This window comes from Dermochelys coriacea, chromosome 3 (assembly GCF_009764565.3).
Source record: "Dermochelys coriacea isolate rDerCor1 chromosome 3, rDerCor1.pri.v4, whole genome shotgun sequence".
In the NCBI taxonomy this organism is placed as follows: domain Eukaryota; kingdom Metazoa; phylum Chordata; order Testudines; family Dermochelyidae; genus Dermochelys; species Dermochelys coriacea.
The window spans coordinates 156,497,339-156,519,079 of record NC_050070.1 but is presented as its reverse complement, the minus strand read 5'-3'; the positions used below and the strand labels follow the sequence as shown (position 1 = coordinate 156,519,079).

The 21,741-nt window shown below is 45.2% G+C and overlaps 1 protein-coding gene across 1 annotated transcript in view; it reads right to left on the bottom strand.

Annotated features, from left to right (window-relative positions):
• The window catches only part of PLB1 (phospholipase B1), a 117,479-nt gene that overhangs the window by 9,284 nt on the left and 86,454 nt on the right, over nucleotides 1-21,741 (bottom strand). The window contains exons 43-53 of the mRNA XM_043511486.1: nucleotides 19,280-19,357; nucleotides 16,586-16,646; nucleotides 15,802-15,860; nucleotides 12,700-12,767; nucleotides 11,758-11,801; nucleotides 10,537-10,636; nucleotides 9,450-9,501; nucleotides 7,237-7,317; nucleotides 4,997-5,062; nucleotides 2,478-2,572; nucleotides 835-916 (exon numbers count right to left, since the gene is read on the bottom strand). Of these exons, the coding sequence (XP_043367421.1) occupies nucleotides 835-916; nucleotides 2,478-2,572; nucleotides 4,997-5,062; nucleotides 7,237-7,317; nucleotides 9,450-9,501; nucleotides 10,537-10,636; nucleotides 11,758-11,801; nucleotides 12,700-12,767; nucleotides 15,802-15,860; nucleotides 16,586-16,646; nucleotides 19,280-19,357 (786 nt within the window). The remainder of the gene's footprint in view (nucleotides 1-834; nucleotides 917-2,477; nucleotides 2,573-4,996; nucleotides 5,063-7,236; nucleotides 7,318-9,449; nucleotides 9,502-10,536; nucleotides 10,637-11,757; nucleotides 11,802-12,699; nucleotides 12,768-15,801; nucleotides 15,861-16,585; nucleotides 16,647-19,279; nucleotides 19,358-21,741) is intronic.

The following is a 21,741-nucleotide window of genomic DNA, read 5'->3' as shown; positions in this document are numbered from 1 at the left end:
AGACCTGGTTCTTAGAGGGTCGACGCTCAGTTGTTGTTTTTTTAAATCAGGTCCCATAATGGTGTCAATTTTGGCACCCAACAATTGGGGCACCCAAAATTAGTAGTCACTTATGAAAATTTTGGCCATAGATGCTTATATGGAAAGTGAGAATATACATTATTATGTTAGATAGGACAATAGTTTATGGTTATAAACCCTGATGCTTCCAGTCACAGAGCAACTGTACCTTCCCCCACTCCTGAGGTTAGGGAGAATTTTCCCTTATGGGTGGATTATTTAATAATCGTCCAGTACAGGGATTCATTCACCTTCTTCAGAAGCATCTGATACTGTTCACTCTTGGAGACATGATACTGAACTAGTTGGAGCCTGGGTCTGATCTGATATGGTAATTCCTATTTTCATAATAATGACTGACAAATCTTCTCATCTAATAGCTATTGGGTGGTGTGTGTGAAATCTGACTGGATCTTAGTTAACTTAATATTGGACAAATGAACATAAACCAAAATAAACACCACTACATTGGCAATAATTAGCCCTTGTTTGGCAGTCCAAGCAAAAGAGCCAAAGTCTAAATAGGCCAGTTCTTTCCCCATTGAAATACAATGGTAGGGAAGCATGAGGAAACTTGCATCACCACTGCCCAGACAGTATCTGGGTCTTCAGTCTACACATTCATCAAAATGGGGTCTTTCACCATCACCAACCACATCTTAAAATATGCTACAGTTCTATGTGGAAGATGAGACACGTGACAAAAAGGGGAGCTGTGGCGGGGGGGGGGCAAGGCAGAGATGAACAATTAAGGAAATAGAATCCAGGTGATACCTGAAAATCTTTGTTAATTATTTTCATTTCTTGTAGTTCAGGAGAGCTTTCCTGGGGGGTTAAGAAACATGGGCAAACAGTCCTTGAAAGAAAAACAAACAAACAAAATCAACACCAACCCTAGACAGTCTGTGTATTCATTAATAACATGGTGTAGTTCCAAGAAGCTCAAGATGGCTTAAGTTATTAAATGCAGAAATTAAATCACTAGACTAGTTTCAAAGTAGATAGAAGAGCTTTGGACACCCACAACTTCCACTTGCAGTCAACAGAAGTTGCAGGTGCTCAGCTCTTTTGAAAATCAGATCCAAACTGTTTAACATGACATAGCAGTAGCAGACAACATGTGTTAGACTTTAAAAAATCTACAAATACGTTTTTAAAGCAGCATTTCATAGATTCATAGAGTTTACAGTGAGAAGGGACCATTAGATCATCTAATCTGACCTCCTGTATATCACAGGCCAGTAAATTTCACCAAGTTATCCCTGTATTGAACCCAGTAACTTGTGTTTGACTAAAACACATCTTCCAGAAAAGCATCCAGTCTTGATTTGATGACATCAAGTAATGGAGAATATACCACTTACCTTGGGGTTTTTTCCCCTGAAGTTAATCACCCTCACTGTTAATTTGTGCCTAATTCCTAATCTGAATCTGTCTGGCTTCAGCTTCCAGCCATTGGTCCTTGTTATGCCTTTCTCCATAAGATTAAAGAGCATCTCAGTACCAGGTATTTCTTCCCCATGAAGTTACTTATATTTCAATATTTGATACACATATATCAAGTCACCTCTCAATCTTTTTTGATAAAAACTCTTTTTGATTTGAAAGCCAGTTCCTTATTTACTTGCCTGCAAAGAACTGAGTGCAGGGTTTTGCACTACAATTGTTGGTCCTACCAGCAGAGTAAGGAAAGAAGCTCAGTGTGGATTCAGGCATTGGGGATTCCACTGACTGTTGTAGGACCCTGATCTGGAATCGGGGCAGGTGCAAAAAGGCTTTGAAGTTTAGCAATATGAAAATTATACTGTGTTTGTGGCATGTAGCCCAGCTTCATTGAGTACCGGGGAGAGAGGTGGTGATGTTTGGCTGATGTTCACTAGAGTGCAGAAGCTTTTTAACAGTTAGGTAGGTTTCTGTAGGCCTAGACTTACTTTAGCCTTTAGTGTTCCCATGCTGACTAGTTCAGTGATCTTGAGTCAACAAGATAAAGTGTTTGTGCTTTGCTGGAATGAGGATCTACTTTCTGTCAAAATAAAATGTCATATAGAGATGGATCAGAGCCAGAACTCCAGTTCCAAATGTTCCTGGATGTTGATAATGTTCAGATCCAGTTTCATCCTCTGTGGCTTCAGCCCAAAGCTAACTTTATAGTTGAATAAACAGGAATTCGGTAACTGCAATGCTGCCCTCATTTAAGTGCATGCTACTTTTGTTGAAGTCAATGGGAGAGGGAAGAATTGGACTCAATATCATCATTATGATGTATAGTATCTGTAGTATCATCATTCCCAGGTTCAGTAACATCCAACAAGGTAGAGGCTTTTAATACCTGTATGGTTGCCTTACTAATACCAGTGATATTGATTATGCCTAAAAATAGGATCCAGTAGAAATAGATATTTGATTTGTGTACTTACGTCCCTGAAATGACACACCCCGGAGTTTCCCTTTCTATCTGACGCAGTCCAGCGATCTCCATTATCTCCACCAGGTTGACAAAGGCTCGAGGGAGCTGCAGGGTTCAAAGAAATCAGGCGTGTTAATGCATAGAGCACAATACAGTTACATAACAAGGCAGGGAGGCTACTTGTAGGAAAGAGTGAGTACAGGCTGCACTGAGAGAGATTAGTAGCATACAAGGGCAGTGTAGAGGAGTGAGGAAGATATACAGTGGATATGAATCAACAAACTCACTGGCTGCCACTGCAGCCTAACTCACTGGAGCATTTCTGTTGCTCTGCAGTAAATAGAGGCTTGCACACTTTGTTTAGCAGTCAGAATGGTGCGTAGGGCTGTGTCGTGTACTTGGTTTTCACTGCAAAAGTATGTGAGTGTGTGATCTGGAGAAGGCAAGGATATAGGATGGGAGAGAGGAGGGGTGAGGGAGCAAAAATCCTCAGGAAAAAAAATATTGGTCTCAGATACAAACCTGAATACAAAGAGAATCTATGTAAGGCTCAGTCTTGCAGCTCAGTCTTGACTTGCAGCACTCCTGCCCTGTGCCACCACATGGCTTTGCCAGGGCATCTCCAACCTGACCAGCAACACCACCTCCTGTGCTAATCCTGGGCTATCATTGAGTGGATACCACCAGTAGTGCCAGATTTTTGATGTGAATAAATCTCTCTTGGGGGCTTGATGGAGAAAACCATTTAAACATAATTTGTAAGTTAAATTGGAGTCAGCCCAGAGAAGAAATGCTTGGTGCACTGACCTGCATTTCCGCCAAGGTCCCACACCTCAGTGCCCTAGGCATAGTAGGATTAAAGCCATCACTCACCTGCCTGGCCAGTGCTGGTGTTGAGGGACAAAGCAACAAGCCAGATCCTGCTCTCTGTTACATCACAGTACATTAGGAGTCACTCTGCTGAAGTCCACGAAATTACACCCATGTAAAAGGAACACAATCTGGCCCTATATATGGTTCACTGATGTTATTAACCCTTTGACTGTGATATTCAGAATTTGTCTGTGTGACTTGCCAACACCGCATTCTGCATCATTACTAGCAATAGGCATTCCAGTCCAGACCCTCTGACTCTGAAGCATTAAGCCCAGGGCAGAGTCAGAAGGGAAAGTTTCTTCCTCATATTGATGATGGAGAATGTGGATAGTGTCCCATGGTTAGCTGCAGCAACTTGACTCCACTCTCATGTGGCTTAGCCAAAATATTAAGTAGCTAATTTAGTGTGTTTTCTTGGACTAAAAAACCCAGGAATGGGGCATATGGTCACCTCTTGCTCTTTGTAGCAGAGATCAGGTGCCATTGTGTTACAGTCGTTTCTGATGCTATCTATTAGACACTGCAACATTATGTGTGGGTACGTGTGTGAGAATATGGGGTTATAGGTGCATACGTAGTGGAGTGTGTAGGGATCAGTGTGCAGAGATCTGAATGTATTATATGCTTGTGTATGAGTACCTTGCCTTTAAGTCAAAATATTTTTCTGGGAACATATATACCCACAAACAAACAATTATATATCTTTCTTCAGTACTTGGATGGTCCCATGACCATAGTAGCTGAGCACTTCACAGTCTTTAAAGTTTCCTCACAACGCCCCCCTCCACTATGAGGCAGGGAAGTGCTATTATCCCCATTTTACAGATGGGAAACTGAGGCATGAGATGAGGTGATTTGCCTGAGTTCACACAGGAAGTCTGGGATGGAGCAAGAAATTGAACCCATCTCTCCCAAGTCCTAGGCTAGTGCCCTAACCACTGACCTCTTCTTTTGTCCTCTCATGGTTATTTTCACAATCACAAGGGCTAGAAATGCAACTTAAAAACAAACAAACAAACAAACAAACCCTAAAAGAATGGTTTAGATTCTGGAGCAAAATGCCAAGGCAAAAAGCAGGCAAGAGGAGGATTCTGTAGGAGTCCTGCGGTTGCATGATTGCATCATGCATAGGGCCCATAATTTTATTGTTCAGCTTCTGCAGTGTTTGTGTAGCCTTTTCCCACCCGCCCCTTGTTGCAATGTGAAAATCAAGAACAGTAAGTTCTTCCTCTGCTCCTGTGCTTTTTCTCTGTAGAGGTGCAGGAGGCACTAGCTGACATATACAGGGAAGTCTGACTCCTCAGAAAACATCTCCTAAATTCAACTGAGCTATGTAGTCCACGATTTGATGAAACATTTTTGCTCATTCTCTTTTTTTATTTTTTTTCCCAGCTCATGCCAGTCACATGTGGAAATTACTCCTGGTATCAAAAGGAACCCTATGCTGTAGTTTTCCCCAAAGCAGCAGCCCACCACTTTACTGCCCATTAGCTAGCAAGGTCATTGGACTATTAGTCAGTGTTAACCTTGCTACTCTAGCTATCTGGAGAAAGGCCTTGAATGAAACATAATCAGAGATACTCTGTCAGAGGTGAGAAATATCTGAGTGTGATTGCCAAGAATTCAGCCTGCTAGAGTATCTTAAAACCTTACCTCCTGGTATAGAATATCAAGAGTGTCCTGAAGATGTTTTACATAATTTTCTACTGAATAGGTCTCCTGTATAAAAGGAAAATTAGATCAGTCATTTCTCCAGTGTGCAAGAAACTAAAGCTGGAAAAAAAAACTCAATGGGTTCATTCTATAACCTCTAGTCCCTAGTAAAGCCTGCAAGTGCTAGATTCTATACTATTGACCAAATGCTCCTTTTTATCTCCAATAGCAGAGGCATGTATTTTTTGAGCAGATAGCTACTGAGTTCTATTCCTATTGTGACACATGTGCAGCTTGTCTAGTAATTGTGGCATTTCCATGTGACCAAGTTGACCCCTTAATTCAAATCCAATCTTGTTTTATAATTGTCCTTGTCAGCGTTCTTTTAAGGTGCATTTTTACTCTGAAGAATGAATAAATAAATCATGTTTAATGTCAGGTTTCAGAGTAGCAGCCGTGTTAGTCTGTATTCGCAAAAAGAAAAGGAGTACTTGTGGCACCTTAGAGACTAACAAATTTATTAGAGCATAAGCTTTCGTGAGCTACAGCTCACTTCATCAGATGCATTTAATGTTAATGTGTTTCATTGACTCCAGACCAAGTTTGCTCCATTTACAAACAGATTTGTTTTCCTAACTGCCCGCCCTGGAAATTAAATCTGGGATCTGAGAATCAAGCTGGGTTCTTTCCTCCAGTACATAATCTCCAGTAATAAATGATTCTGCAAGCCAAATTAGGTACTGAGCGATACCTATGCAACCCCACTTTGCACGTGGAGTTGTAAGAGTGTTATTGGACACATGGTGTTAGATTGAGGCCTCACTGAAAGTCAATGGAAAGACTTCCATTTATATCAGTGAGTGTTGGTTCAGGCCGATAGTTTGTCCTGCAGAACCTTTACTACTGGGGATAATATGTGAGAAGGAAAGAACCCAGGTTGACTCTCAGATCAGCATGGTAAGCTCGTATGGCTGGTAGTTAGGAAAAGACATTTCTACTTGTAACGTGATCATATTTGCTCTGGTGCAGGGGTGGGCAAACTATGGCCCACAAACCGTTTTAAGCTGGCCCACGCAGCTAGGCCCCGCTCTGGCATTCCGGACGGGGTGCTGGATCGGGGGCCGCACCACGCGGCTCCCGGAAGCTGCGGCAAGGCCCTGCTCCGGCTCCTACACACTCCAATTGGAGCTGCAGAGGGGTTCCTGCAGATGGGGCAGCCTGCAGAGCTGCCTGGCTGCGCCTCTGTGTAGAAGCTGGAGAAGGGACATGCCCCTGCTACCGGGAGCTGCTTGAGGTAAGCGCTGCTCGGAACATGTACCCCCTGAGCCTCTCCCCATGCCCCAATCCCCTGCCTCAGCCCTGATCCCCCTCCTGCTCTCCAAACCCCTCGATCCCAGCCCAGAGCACTCTCCTGTACCCCGCACTCCAAACCTCTCATCCCCAGCCCCACCCCAGAGCCCACACCCCCAGCTGGAACCTGCACCCTTCCCTGCACCCCTGCCCCAGCCCTGATCCCCCTCCCACCCTCTGAACCCCTCAGTCCCAGCCCAGAGCATCCTCCTACACCCCAAACTCCTCATCCCCAACCCCAATTTTGTGAGCATTCATGGCCCGCCATACAATTTCTATTCCCCGATGTGGCCCTCGGGCCAAAAAGTTTGTCCACCCCTTCTCTGGTGCCATTGTAGGGTTGCCAATTTTGGTTGGATGTACTCCTGGAGGTTCATCACATGGCATAATCTTTAATTAAAGATTAATCTTTAATTCCTGGAGACTCCAAGACAATCCTGGAGGGTTGGCAACTAACTAAGACAGACCAGAAACATGGAATCCCCTTATGGCATTTTTATGGAGTCGCTTTCCGGAACACAATGGCACTTCAATGTCCCAGTAAGAATACACATGTGGCCTTTCACATTCGGATTGTTTGGTCTATTTAGATTGCAATCTCCTCAAGGCAGGGACCGTCTCTTCTTCTCCTGCACTGTACAGTGCTGGATAGCTCTTTAGCTCTTAAATAATTACTACTACTAATGAAGCCCTGGTCTAGAGCTCCAATATCCCACTGTAAAAACAGCACACTCATTTCAGATAAGGGAGATATTAAATGAACACAAGTTCCCGTTGCTTTTTAGAGGTACAAGGGCTTTGACTGTCTGACAAAGGGGAAATGAATGGATTGCTAACCTTTTTCATCCACCAGACACCCAGAGCTATGTGCCCAGTTTCTAAACACATACCCTGTCCAAGCAGTAGTGACACAGGTCATTGCCTCCAATGAAGAGAGTGATCAGTTTCCAGTCCTCCTTGAAGTTAATTTGCTAGTGACACACAAAAAAGAATAGAGTGCAATGTTCTAACAGCTCGAAATTGCTTAGGGACGTGGAGGCAACATTTACAAATACAGTTAAATACAGTTAATATATCAAGAGTGTCAAAACAATGAAAATGAGCCTCTCAGAATTAACAATGGGAAAAGTGAAGTCAGGAAACTGTGTGTGTGTGTGTCTCTGAGGGAAAATGTGGCGGGTAGAATACATCTTGGCTTTTGTTATGAAATTCCCAACAGAAAGGGGAATTAGCAACTGCCTGGTAGGTTGTCAGGGTAGCTGCTGTACAAAGTTCTGTTTACTGGGAGTCGGAGACCAAGTTCTAAATGGATTTTGGCAGCAGGAGTCGGGATGGGGAGATCTACCAGTTAGTGCCAAATGCTGAGTGCAGTGTAGCAGTAAGCAGGGGAGGGGAAAAGGATTAGACGATGATGCACTAAAGCTGCTTCAGTGGAACATGAGTCACTGGGAATCCCTGCCAGCTGAGTGAGTACTACCAGGAATGCCGAAAAGGAGAGAGGCAAGTTCTGGGGGGATAGACATTTAGATTAAAACAGAAGAGTCCAGGAGGCTGGTGACTTCACTGGGCTCATAAGGGCAGCTGCTAAATCCACGTCACCACCAGCAAACAATAGGGACTGCTGAGAGCTGGAACTCAGTGGAAAACATTCTGTAACATGTAGTACAAAGAAAGGAATGGAAGGCACCTATTTTTAGAGCAGAGAGTTTACATAACTAACAGCTGTGAATCTATCCCACAAATAGAGGACGGGCCTGGGAATCACCGAAGGGCTGAATTCTCATCTCATTCCCGCCCCTTTGTCCTCCAGTGGGGTGCCAGGCAGGACAGAGTCCTGTCCCCTGTTTTTAAAGGGGTGAATGATTGGAAACACACCCTGCTAAATCTGAGAACAATTTAGTCTTTTGCTCAAATGCCAGTTTTTCCACTCAGCTCTTCTCAGAGAGGGAGACACCCTGATGAAAAATTAATAATGCAGAATAACAGACAGTAAAGTTGGCCCAAGGCATCTGTGCAGCTACACAGGGACACATGTTTTGGAGAGCCCTGCCTTTTCAATACTCTGACCCACCATCCAGCAGGAGCCAGGGAGCACTGGGCACTCCCATTCTTCCATGGTGATCTCCCTGGACCAACAAGTCTCTTCCCAGCACCCAGCATCCCACGTAGGCCCCACCAACAGGTGTCTCCTGTCTTTCACACACGCCAGAAAGAGCAGCACCTATGACTTTAATAAAAGCCAGGGAGCCCTTCAATCCCCTTCCCAGCCCCCATTGGACCAGGAACAGCCAGCCACTCTGGAGCGAGCAGCAGGCCACCTCATGCCTCCAGAAAACCTGTGACATCCTCAGGATTCCCCGTCCCCCAACACATTGCACAGTATTGTGTCACTCAGCTGGCCAGGACCATAGCTTCAGGTGGCCTGACCTATTGGCCAGGCTACAGCCATCCCCTCACCAGCACAGCATCCCAGCATCGCCAACCTCCTTGGGGCAGGTACTCCAGGGGTGAGGGCCAGTCCCTCTACACCAGACACCTGGCTCACTGCTTCTGCCTGTTTTAATTCACTGTTTTTTGTCTCCACAGCCTCACCAGGCCACCTGCTTTCATCTTTTCCCCTGCTCTTAACCCTCTCCTCCCCATTCCAGTCCCCTGGCCACCATTCATACTGGTTTCCCAGTCCCTTCCCTTTTCTCCAACCTACCTGTGTACCCTCCCGTCTTCTTTGCTCCAACTTTTGAATGGCTCAGAACCATTAAGTTAGGCTATTGCTCACCTTTGTAACTCTGGGTCGTGTACCCATCTCTCTCCTATTCTTTGTTACACTCATTTGTTGCACCTTGCCTTAAATGACATTTTTAGTTCTACAGGGCAGGGACTGCATCTTCCTATGTGGTTGTTCAGCACCTGGTACAATGGGAACCCAGGCCCGATCAGGGTTAATATAGAGAATGGAGTAACAATTTCCTGGCTGCCGTGATCCACCCGCTGCACACACACCTTGACGCCAGTGAGAAATGCCTTTATCCTTTCTCCAGCTGTGAAACCTGCCTCTCCCCACCACCCAAACATGTTACACAGGTTATAGAAGCTATGCACTTACCGAGCTACCTCTCATTAGCTCCACCAGTTCACGCGCCTGGGTTGACATATTGCTATGGAGACAGGAAAGAAAAGCATTCAGATACTTGTTCTGAAATGACGAGCAGAATGAACACAACTTGGGAAGGCTTCAATTTCTCCTCCTGGCCCCATTTTATGGAACTTCAGGACCACCAGGGCCACGCAGGGAAAGCGATGGCGTACATGTGAGAATAATTATAGAATAATCTGAGCTGCAAGGGCTCCAGCCAGGAGCGACTCAGATGAGTTATTCTTCTTGAAGGACTGGCTCAAATGGATTGTGTTTGGAAGAAAACATTCAATTCCCAAACCTGCTCTTGGAGACAAGGTATTTCACAGCCATGCGAGCTTTGCTGGCTAACTTGCAACTTGCTTTCAAGTAAATGGAGTGCTGGTATAAGGCACTGGATTGACAGTCCTGGAGACTGAAGTCCTCTGTGTAGCCATAGATTGGGTGCAGTGGCAATATAGGCTGCCTGCACATTTTACCTATCAGTGGCTCTGAAGGAGTCATTCTCCAGGGTTAGGGGAGTTCAGTCTCCATAGCTCATTCAATCCTCTGCTGCTCTGCTAGTGCTGCTAGCCAGGATAGCTTTTAATGCTGATAATGGGCTCCTATTCATTTGGCACTGGACTGTGACATTCCATCTTGTTACCCAGAAGTCATTCAACAGCTGGGAGATGGCAATGGCTTTCGGGTCTTTACCGCCCTGGTCTGACACTGAGCCAGTGACCTACATGTAAAAGACTTATGGGAAAATTCACTGTGGGAATAAGGAGTGTCTTGTGGTTAAAGCACTGGTATTGGACTCGGAAGATATGGGATAGGAAGTTCTAGTCAAAAGATGACATCTCTCCCATGTAGAAAAAGTCATGAACAAACACACACTCCTCAAATATTTAGAAGAAAGAATGTTATACCATAGAGATATATGCACAGTATAGATAGGATCAGCCATTAAAGAGCAACTGGTTTGATGATTAACTCAAGAGTTAGCCTTGGGATGCTGCCAGTCCACCAGCTCCTCATCCCACAATCTCCCTGACTAGGGTGTGATTATGCTTACTTTGCTTTGGCTCCTCCCACGGCTGAGTTGAACCCGGCTGTTTCCTTTTCAGTGCCAGTGGAGAAGCCGAAGAGTTCTGGATTAAATTTTTTCAAAATATCTTAAAGACAGGAGAAGACATGCTGGTTATCCTTTGCACTGTGAGCAAGGATCAGCATCCCATCCTACAGAACCCACATGCCTGCCTTGTGGTTGAGGCATGGGGCTAAAAGTCAAGACATGTTCACTTCAACTTTGGGCACTTAACCTATCTGTGCCTTGGTTTCTCCATATACATGTTGGAGGTAATGACATCTATCTCACAAAGGTGAAACAAGACTTTATTTAATGTTTGTAGAATTCATTCAGATCCTCAGCTGGAAGGTATTATATATGTAAATTATTATTATTGTTACTGTTTCTATAATGCAGTAGGTGGAGTTCAAAGCCTCTTTGTAGTTAGCAGTACATTTATAATACTTCACACAGCATAAAACAGACTCCAATTTTTCTTTAAAACTGAGTGATGCCCATGGCACATGGATATAAGATAATGATTTAAATAAAATCCTACACACTCTCAGGCATTGTCAGACTGTTCCAAAGCATGGATTGCATATTAATAGAAGAATTGTCATGGACCAAGCTCCCTCCAATTCATGGTCACAAGGACCACTTCCCCTCCCTTTTGTAATCTCCATGGCAACTACAACAATTGCTTACATAGAATAATACTAGTGCTAGGTAAATATCTAAATTATTATTAGCTTCTTTTAGACCAGTTTAGCAGCTGGAAATAAGGAGGAGCCATCACCATGTGACCAGCCAGCACTCCATGGACCATCAATTGCTCTGTAGTGCATCAGTAGCCCACAGCTCCTGCAAGGTTTCCACCTTGTCACTGGAGGCTACAGAGAGAAATAAAGGAAGAGCATCTGCTTTGGATTTGTGTCATTTAGTCATTTCCTCCTGTAATCTGTCCCTCATCTATTCAGCTGACCTGATGTTACAGCCCCATCCAGAAACGTCAGAGGAACTGACTCAAATTTTTAGCAGAGGAGTTCTCCCCAATGTTGACCTGGGGTATGAATAAATTCCTCAGATTCCTAACAGATGTGCATATTGTGTCCTGTCTAAGGAAGGTGGGAAGCCAGCACAAACTTTCCAGCATTTGCCTGGACCAGTCTTGAAGCAAAGAGTGCCTTTCCCCTTCCCAACTTTGGGGATTTTCAAAATACTTACTGGGTAAAGTCGTGTGAGCCTCCAGGGTTCCATCACCTCCAATGCTACGGAGCGGCGGGAGGAAAGAACAGAATCAATCAGTCAGCAGGGTTAATACTGTAAGCACATACCATCTGTTGTCTGGTCACCATAAGTTGCTGCTGTATCAGCTCAGGGAAAAAAAAAAAGAAAAGACTCAACCAGGAATAAGGGGATAAACCACAGGTCAAGTGTGAATTCAGGGAAAGTATTGAAAGGGAGATTTCAGATCAAGTCAAACAGGGCTGCAGCTAAGGCAGTCGACACAGCCTTAGGCCATGTCTAAATGGGCAGCGCTGCAGCTGCACCGCTGAACTGATGCAGCTGCGCCATTGCAGTGTGTCTGGTGAAGATGCTCTATACCAACGGGAGAGAGCTCTCCTGTTGGCATAAAAAACCCACCTCTGAACAGCAGGAGCTATGTTGGTGGGAGACGCTCTCCTGCCAACACAGCGCTGTGCACATGAGCACATATGTCACTGTAACTTATGTCAATCATGGGGGTGGTTTATTCACACCCCTGAGCGACATAAGTTAGCCGACACGGGTTGTAGTGTAGACAGCCTTATAGACTGCCAACAGAGCACTTATTTTCCACTTATTCTGATGCTGCCCATCATAAAGAAGCATGTCGCACACTGCCCCATCAGAGCTGTGCAGTCGAACCTACTGTACCTACTGTATTTGTGAGCAGCTGTTCAAGGTGCACAAATTGCACTGATGCCTGCCAACCAGCTATCTGGGATTCTGCTATATGGACTGTAGAATAATGCCTCTAAATCTATCATTCCCAACATGTTTACAGGCACAGTCACACTCATCCATAAGCAGCCACCCACTGCAGCACATGCACACACACATTCCAGGTAAACTCCCATTCTCTCACATACACACACTTCTACCCAGAGCTGCTGTGTATTTCACCTCCAGGAAAGTCCTCTCCAGGCTGTTTGCAGGTCATTCGGGCTGGTTGCTTTGGCTCCAAGAGCAGTCTGGAAGGACAGTGAGAATCATTTATGAAATGGCAAGATGACAAGCAGAGGAAGTTGCGCGAAGCAGGAATGACTTTGTCCCCAAGTGGGCTGAGCTCTATTGGCCCACGCTGTTGCTACTGAATGGGTCATTTAAAGGGTAAGTTGAAATGTACTGAGTAGAATTGGCTGAAAGACCTGAATTTCTGTCCCACAGGAAATTCCAATATTTTGACATTTGGTTTAATCCTGAATCAAAAAGTCAAGTCAAAATAGCTAATCTTTTTGTGCAATGAAAACTAGAAAATTTCATTTTGAAATGTTAAAACATTTTGTTTCGGCTCAGTTGAACATTATTCTGCATTCTCCTAAGCCACTGCAGTGGCTCATTGGAATTGTAGTTAGGGGACAATGGGGGCATAAGGCATCTAAAGCACCAGATTCCCTGGCAGAACTGTATTTCCCATTATGCACTGTGGTCATGAGACTCCCATGTGTACCATGGTAGCTGAGCCAGAAGGAGACTGTGGTGAACCATGGGAGATGTAGTCCAGTTGAGGAGTCAGCCCATAGGGGAGAATAGAGACACAAAGCTCCAGAACTACAATTCCACGAGGCACTGTGGCAGCTCAGAGGGGTGTAGGTTAATGTTGATCAGATTTTAAACAAACATTTTGATTTTCCTCATGGAAATAAATTAAAAAAACTTCAGCAAAATTGTCATTTTCCTGCGGGGTGGGGAAAATCATATTTTCCAATCAAATATTTTTTTTGATGGAAAAAATTCCCACCATGCTCTAGTTTTGAGTAAGTCTACAGAGGAGTAAGAGACAAGACATCTCCATTACTAATTCACTACTATTTTTAATCACCCAAGAAAACTAATCTCTGGTCCAGTATCCACTTTACACCTAGGACACTGCCTGACCCAGTGTTTTAGCTGGGTCTTCAAGGCTGGTGGTGCTCAAACATTTTCAGTCGTGCCTTCCCTTACCAGTAGCAGAATCTGTCCATGCTCCCCCTCCATTACCGTACAGCCAAGGCTTACTCAGCAGTGGAGCTTGGGCTGAAGGCAGGGCTGGGGCAGAACTGGGGATGGGGAAGAAACTGGGGCTAGAGGCAGTACTGGTCTGGGAGTGAAGCGGGAATGCTGAGGGCAGAGCTGGGCTGGGGCCAGAGCAGGGGGAGGAATGGAGGTGCAGTGGGGGCAGAGAGGAAATGAGGGCAGAGCTGGCCTAGGGGCTGAAGGGGATTGGAGGCAGAGCTGTTCTGGGGCGGAGCAGGGATGGAAGCGTGTCCTGTAATAGACCCCTAACCTCTGGCTGAGTTACTGAAATCCTCAAATCATGGTTTAAAGACTGCAAGTTACAGAGAATCCACATTTATACTAGTTTAAACTTTCAAGTGATCCATGTCCCATGCTGTGGAGGAAGGTGGAAAAATTCCAGGATTCTCTGACCTGGGAAATATTCCTTCCCAACCCCAAATATGGCGATCAGTTAGACCCTAAGCATGTGGGTAAGACCCGCCAGCCAGACACCTGGACATAGGCACGGGAAGTAGGGGTACACGGGGTGCTGCAGCACCCCCAGGTTTCACGCGGGGCCACTGGCCCCATGCCCAGGCCTCCACTCCCCACTCTAGGGCTTGGGTCCCGGCCACCAACCCTGCTCCCCATCCGCTGGCCCCACGCCTGGGGCTCGGGTCCCAGCTGCCGGCCCTCTTCCCAGCCGCTGGCCTTGTGCCCAGGGCTCTACTCTTAGGGTGCTGGCCCTGCTCCCTGGGTCCATGTGCCTGGGGCTCCGCACTCACCCCCCTGCTCCCAAGGTCCCGGCTGCTGGCCCTGTGGCCAGAGCTCTTATATTGGCCCCGCACGCAGGGTCCTGGCTGCGGGCCCCATGCCTGCCCCCAACTATTGTCCCCTTACCCCTGTCCGGGTCCCCCCTCCTGGAGACATGACACTGCTCCTGGCCCCAGCTGGGGGGGAGGGGTTAACAGGGGCAAGGGGCTGGCTTTCAGCACCCCCACTATTAAAAGGGTTCCAGCGCCACTGCACCTGGGAGACAATTCTCTGTTGTAACTCAGCGCCCTCCCCATCTAGTGTCCCATCACTGGCCGTTAGAGATATTTTCTGCTAGCAGTGGCAGATTGGCTATGTGCCATTGTAGGCAGTCCCATCATGCCAGCCCCTCCATAAATTTAATCAAGCTCATTCTTGAAGTCAGTTAGGTTTTTTGCACTCACTGCTCCCCTTGAAAGGTTGTTCCAGAACATCACTCCTCCGATGGTTAGAAACCTTCGCCTAATTTCAAGCCTACACTTGTTGATGGTGTTTATATCCATTTCTTCTTGTGTCCACACTGGAGCTTAACTTAAATAACTCTTCTCCCTCCCTGTATTTATCCCTCCCTCCCTGTATTTATAGAGAGCAATCCTATCTCCCCATAACCTTTGTTTTATTAGGTTAAACAAGCCACACTCTTTGAGTCTCATCTTATAGGGTAGGTTTTCCATTCTCTCTGAAACGTTTCATGAATCAAGAGAATAAAAGTAACAAAAAGAAGATTTCCTGGGAAAATTCAAGCAGGTCACTGTTCAGGGGCTTGGAGTTGGAAAAGCAGGGAGTGCTGCGATCAGGACTGAGGTCCTCCAAGAAAAGCTCAAGGCTCAGTGTGGGAGTAGCCAAGGTTACTGTAGGTCAAGACTGAAATGGATTGACAGAGTTCTCAAAAGACTGAAGCATGTAGAACCCTTATCTGCAATATAAGCCAGATCCTTTGAGTTACTTGGTCCCCTCAACTCCTACTGAAGTCAATGGGAGTTGAGGCAGCTCTGCACCTTGGGTCTCACCTCTGGCTTTAGTCCGGGCTATTTATTACTCAGTTTCGCAATTGCCAGATTCACTCATAACTCTAAGATATTGCTGCTGTAAATGGACACAGCTAGACAAGTCACAACAATTTGCTCTCCATCTGATGGTGTCTGACACCATAACATCCAGGGAGACTAGAATTGCCCTTCCCATTCTAGGCTCAGGGGAAGCACTAGTACTCACAGTCAAGGAATCTCCCAGTGCTGCTACGACTTTGAGGTCTGATGGCCGTAGCTTATGTACTAGACAGGAGAAGAAAGAAAAAAGCAGAGTTACCAGTGATCATTGGAAAATCTTATCCTGGATGAAGGGCCTGGTGATCTTGCTTCCATTGCAGACAATGGCAAAATCTTTACTGACTTCAGGGGTTCTACACAAACATAGTCATCAACTAGTCTGAGGAATAAACTCTTGCAATTCACTTCTGCCTCCTGGCTTGCTCCAAATCATGTGCTTGAGTAATAGGGAAGTAAACAGAGCTTAACACTGCCTTTCACATGTCACCTTTGGAAAAACCCAAAATAGATTAGATAGATTTAAAATTGCATATATTCATTCTGTTCAGTTTTCAATTGGCTTTAAGTCTAGATATAGGGTTCCTATTAACTGCTCAGATGTAAAGCATTCCGGCTATGTCCAGACAAAATACACCTGTTCTGCTCATCAAGCAGGTACACCCAGGTTGGTCAAAGCTGCTTTGCTGCAAATGTACCAGGCACATCTGGCTAGATCAAGCCAGCCAAGCTGTTGTCTGTCCATTAGAATGCAGCTGCTGTGCTGGTGAAGATGCTGGGGTTTGGCAAAATAGAATGCCCTTGCTATGTGCTGGATACACAATGCCTAACCTGGTTGTTTTCCTTTCACCGAACATGTGCGGTAATACAGTTTTAAGATTTTGCTTTTAAAAAGCACAGATTTTAGGAACCACTCCTCTCAGTGGTTCAGTCCAAAGCAAGTTCTCTCTCACCTGATGTTGGGACACTTTCAGATGGATTCTGTGCAGGACATGACAGGTCACTGCCCCAATTCTTAAACAACAAAACAAATAGCCATATGGTTAGGAGATATTAGTATACTTTGGAACACACTGAAGGAATATTACAACCAAATCAAAATCCAATAAAAAATATGTCCTAACTAGTTACCTGAGAGCTTGGCAGTTCTTGCCTTTCATCCTGAAATGCTGTCCAAATATTGATTAATTCAGCTGGTCGGAATATTTTTGATGAAATGAAATTTCACCCAAACATACTGTTTTGTCAAGACCAACGTTTCACAGAGATGTACTGATTTCAACATAGTTTATTTTAAGAAGGGAGGGCAGAGGAGAAAAGAAAACTTCCCACACTCTTTAGCCTTTTGGTTAGGGCAATGACGCAGAAAGTGGGAGACCTAGGGTTGAGTCCTTGCTCTGCCTGACTGAGAGTGGTCTAGGATGAAAAATTCTGGCCTGAATCAGGCAGAGCAGGGAATTGAACCTGGGTCTCCCAAGCCAGTGCCCTATCATTTTTGTGAAATGGTTTGTTTTCACTCCAGTGCAGAATGAAACCAAATTCAAAAACCTTAGAAGTTGCTATGAAATGGAATTGCCATTGTCCGGTCAACCCTATTAATTAATGCTTACAGTACTCATGTGATGCAGAATAGGTGTTATCCTCTGAAATGTCACAGATGGGTAGTCAGACAGAGGTCACATAGTGTGCCAATTCAGTAGCAGAGCCAGGCACTGAACCTAGAAATGCCTGTGTCATGGTCCTGTGCCCACTTCTCTACCCACACTGCCTCTCAACGTCAGCAAAAGCACGTTCCGAGAAGCAGAGATGTGCCAGTGAGGAAAAGAAATGGATACAGTTGGCAAGTCCCATAAGGGGCAGGGGTGTCCACTCCTTGCCCAGACAAAGGCCATGTTGACCAGTGGCTGTGTGAGAGTTTGAGGGTATCACCTGATTTGCAGAAAAAAATTCAAGTCAAATGTAGCTGCCCTCATCTTTAACACAGTGGTGTGGCTCAGAGAGACTACAATCCAGTTAGAGGGTGTTATAAAGGGCCAGGACAGGTCAGCTGGTTTAATTTTTTTGGGATCGGGGGGGAGAAGCAGTTTCCACTCTCTCCTTTTCCTTCTACTGCCGCTGTCTTGCCCTCCTCCATGGGATCCTTCCAACTTGGCCACTGAAGTGTAAGAATCATGAGCTGGAAGGCTTTCTCCAGTTCTCTGTTTAGCTTTCTAAAAGCAACCCAGGTGCTGCTGTGAACTGTAGCCGGGAGGGGGAAATGGTGGTTTCCTTTTCAGTTGCAGTCTGAAGCATTACTTGCTAGTATCACCTGCTGTTCTTTATAACTAAGATTGCAAGTCTGGTCACAGAAGTCATGGCTTCTGTGATTTTCCAGGACCTCCATGATTTCTGCAGCTGCAGCAGCTGGTGCGGCTGACCCCAGAGCCACCCAAGCAGTTGGCCCCGGGGCCAGCCACACCAGCTGCTGCTGTGGAAGCCCAGTGCAGCTGGCCCTGGGGGCCGCCAGAGCAGCGGGGATCCTAGGGGCAGCCCCAGAGCAGCGGCCCCAGAGCATCAATGGTCCCGGGGGCCAACCCAGAGGCTGTCGGAGCAGCAGGGGTCAGGAGCCTCAGGGCAACGGGGGGCTGGTGGCCATCAGCCCCTGCTACTGGAGCACAGGACAGCCATCAGCCCTTGGGGCCCCCAGAGCAGATTTAATCACGGGTATTTATTGTAAAAGTCATGAAGAGATCAGGGGCTGTTAATTTTTGTTTATTGCCCCGTGACCTGTCCATGACTTTTATTAAAAACACTTGTGACAAAATTTTAGCCTTATTTATAATCCATAATGGATGCAGGGATTCACTTTATTTTGTTTGGAAATTAAGTCCCAGCTGGGCATTACTTGGAACTAGACAACAGCAGAGACCTCATTAAGAAGGCCTAACTCAGCCACTCAGACCACTGGTTTGGACAATCATCTTCCCCAGCCATACTCACACCAACAAAACTGTTCAGCTATCTTAGGAGGCCTCCACACCTCCTCCAGCCATGTGGCAAGCGCAGGTTCCCACCTCATTTCTTCAGTTCCTACCCGGAATTAGCTCTGTACTGGTCACGCTAACTCCTCTGCTGTAGTTTCTCTGCTAAGGTGCAATGTAAAGCCTTCATTTAAGAGGCAGTAGATCTTAACTGGAGACATATTGCAAGTTTATGTAACATACTGTTATCACCACTTCCGTTTACATTGCCTCTAGTGGCTGGATGCCTGATGAGGCTATAAACCCTCCTTTAAACAAGTGACCTAAGCCTGCATTTTTGGGGCTGACAGGTCCTAAGTTCTCTTGCCAATACTGTGTATATCTGGAGCAGCTGACTTACAGTAGTGTCCCTTGACTGGATTTGTTACTGTCATGACTTAGAGTTGAGAGCAGTTTTAATACAGTCATTCCCAGTCCGCACTGGCTGGTACAATTGTGTTAGCAAAAAAACACTTGAAAAAGAAGCGTTTAAATACCTGTTGACATAGGAGGAGATTTGTATGTTCAAAGCTTAGTAAGAAATTACAGTTTACAAATTCCAAATGATGTGAAAACACCCACTAGACAGGAGCAATTTTGCATCCGTGTGTGTATGTGTAATGTACAGTAAGCGATACAGGCAATTACCTGAATTGGCTTGTTAGTAGGTTCCAGAGGTGGGTATGTGTAGTTGCTGTTCCTGTAGGTTCCCAGGAAGGGTTTGTGCTGATGAGTGAGGAGAGAAATACAGATCAGGCAGCAAACAAGGACACAGAAGACAGCAAATAGATCAGGATTTCTGCTGCCAAAAGATAATATAACTAGAGATGGCCTGAGCTACAAAGTGTGGATCTGGATTTTGAAACAAACATCCTCCCCTAAAATTTAGGGGTATTCAGATTTGGGGGCTTTGGTCCAGCCCACCCGCACACATCAGATCCCTTCAAAGAGTGCAGGGCTGTTTGGATCTGTTATCCACTCCAATCTAGGGAGTGAAGAAATTTGGGAAGCTCTGTCTGCCTCAGCGGGGAGGAGCCTGGCATGCACAGCTCACCCTTTTCCCACAGTGGCTGTATAATTTGGATGGTGGTCTTGGTACCCAGCATCTACCTCAGGAAACATGGACTCTCATAGATTAAAGACCCCTACCAGGAGGTTTGCTTCTCCCTAATGAGAATTGCACGATTGTTAACAAACTTGTAATACAGAACCCAGAATCTGAAGGTGTAGGGTCAAAGAGACTTTCCTACTGGAAGAGCAGAGTTATTCCAAATGGTTTAAATCAGAAATCCGCCCCCTTCTCACTTGCAGACTTTCATCCTTTAAATTAACCCATTATGCTTACAAATGGTTTGCTATAGACCTTTGGTCTCTATAGCCTGGCACATATGACAGTCACACATACACAACATCTGCTGTGTTGAGTTAGAGAAGCAAAGGGACAGAACAGATGGAGCCTGTGAACATCAGAATCTGAAGTCATTTTCTGTAATAACAGATACACTAAATGACAGATGGAACTCCCCAGAAACAGCCTCTTGTGTTACTTAGCTACTGTACTGCAATTATGAAGACTTCACAACAGAGCTGTCTCAGTAGGGAAAGTGCCACTGTGAGCGTGTACCCACAGCTTCCACAAAGTGCCATGGACTTGCCATGTTAAAGACTCATTTCAAAACCCTGTTTGTCCACAGAATAGGTCCAGAATAGGCAGCAACAGTGCAAGGCAACAGTTTCCAGGGAGTTTTGAATATCAGATTGTAAGGGATGTAGGGAAAAACAAATCCCACATTCATTTTCACTCTTCTGCAAAAGGAGAGTAATTGGTCGCCTTATTAAAATAATACTAAGTAAACTTGGACCTGATAAAAAGGAATTACCTCCCACAGTCTATAGTGAATCTGTGGAACCCACTGTCTCAGGGGTGTGACACAGAAGCCCATTGATGCCAACTGGCCAAGGGTTTACTGTTCTGTAACAACTGTTAGCAGGCCTGGCACTCACCACCCCGAGCACACTGCTTTCAGAGTATTTATCCATATAGAATATCATGTGAGGTCTCTAATAAAAGCATATGTCATACTGATCCTCAATCATTGCATCATGTATGTAGAGAGGATATTTAAGTAATTGTATATATGTACTGAACATATGTTTTAAAGTCTGTCACCAACCAAAGAGAAAAACAAGTTTTTTCCAGAGAGAAGTTAGGATGTGTTTTCACCTGTCTATCTCTGTAAATTAAGCATTGTAAGCCAACATAATATGAGCTCAATTTACATACGAGGTCAACAAGGGGATGAGAAGACACTGGAGACTAAACCAACAGGGGTTGTCCTGTCTCTGGGGCCCAGAAATGAGCTTTGAAGAATATAAAAAAAAATGCAAGGAGATATTTTGTTATCTTTCAGGGAGGAAGAAAACAGGACAGCACTTTTTGCAATCATGAAAGAGGGATCCCAGACATGTTGGCTGGAGATGCTGGGAAATTGTTTCTCTCACCTAAAGCAACTTTAGATGATGTGGGGTTAAGCCTGTTTATAACACACTTCTTAGAGTCTAAAGTTACTTACTTTTTGTTTGATATGTAACTGTTTCTGTTTCCATTGTTATCCTTACTCACTATCCCTTAAATCTTAGCCTTGGATAATAAACATAGGATTATTTTCACTATAAACATATATCAGTGCTGTGCTGCTATATTGGAGCTGATCCTAACTTGAATCAAACAAGCTGGCACATGCACTGTTCCTTTGGGGACAGCTTACCTGGTAATTTCTGCACATGTCCAGTGGCTGGCACTGCAGGGAACTGCTTCGAAGGGTCTCAGGGATTGGAGTGCACCTATGGTTAACCTGCCAGGCAAAGTAAGGGCTGGCAGAGCCTCAAAGTGGTGGTGTCAAAGAGCTGACACCCAGGTAAGCACCAGCAAGTGTCTCTCTCACTGAGGCATGGGTGTTACAAGGTGACTCACAATCCTGGACACCCTGAGAAAGTGTCACAGGGGGTGAAGACAAAAAGTGGAAGTGGCTTTAAAAAAGGAATGGATAAGTTTTGACTCACAGCATTTATAATTATCCTTGGTAAGATAAAGGTAATCACCAACTTTA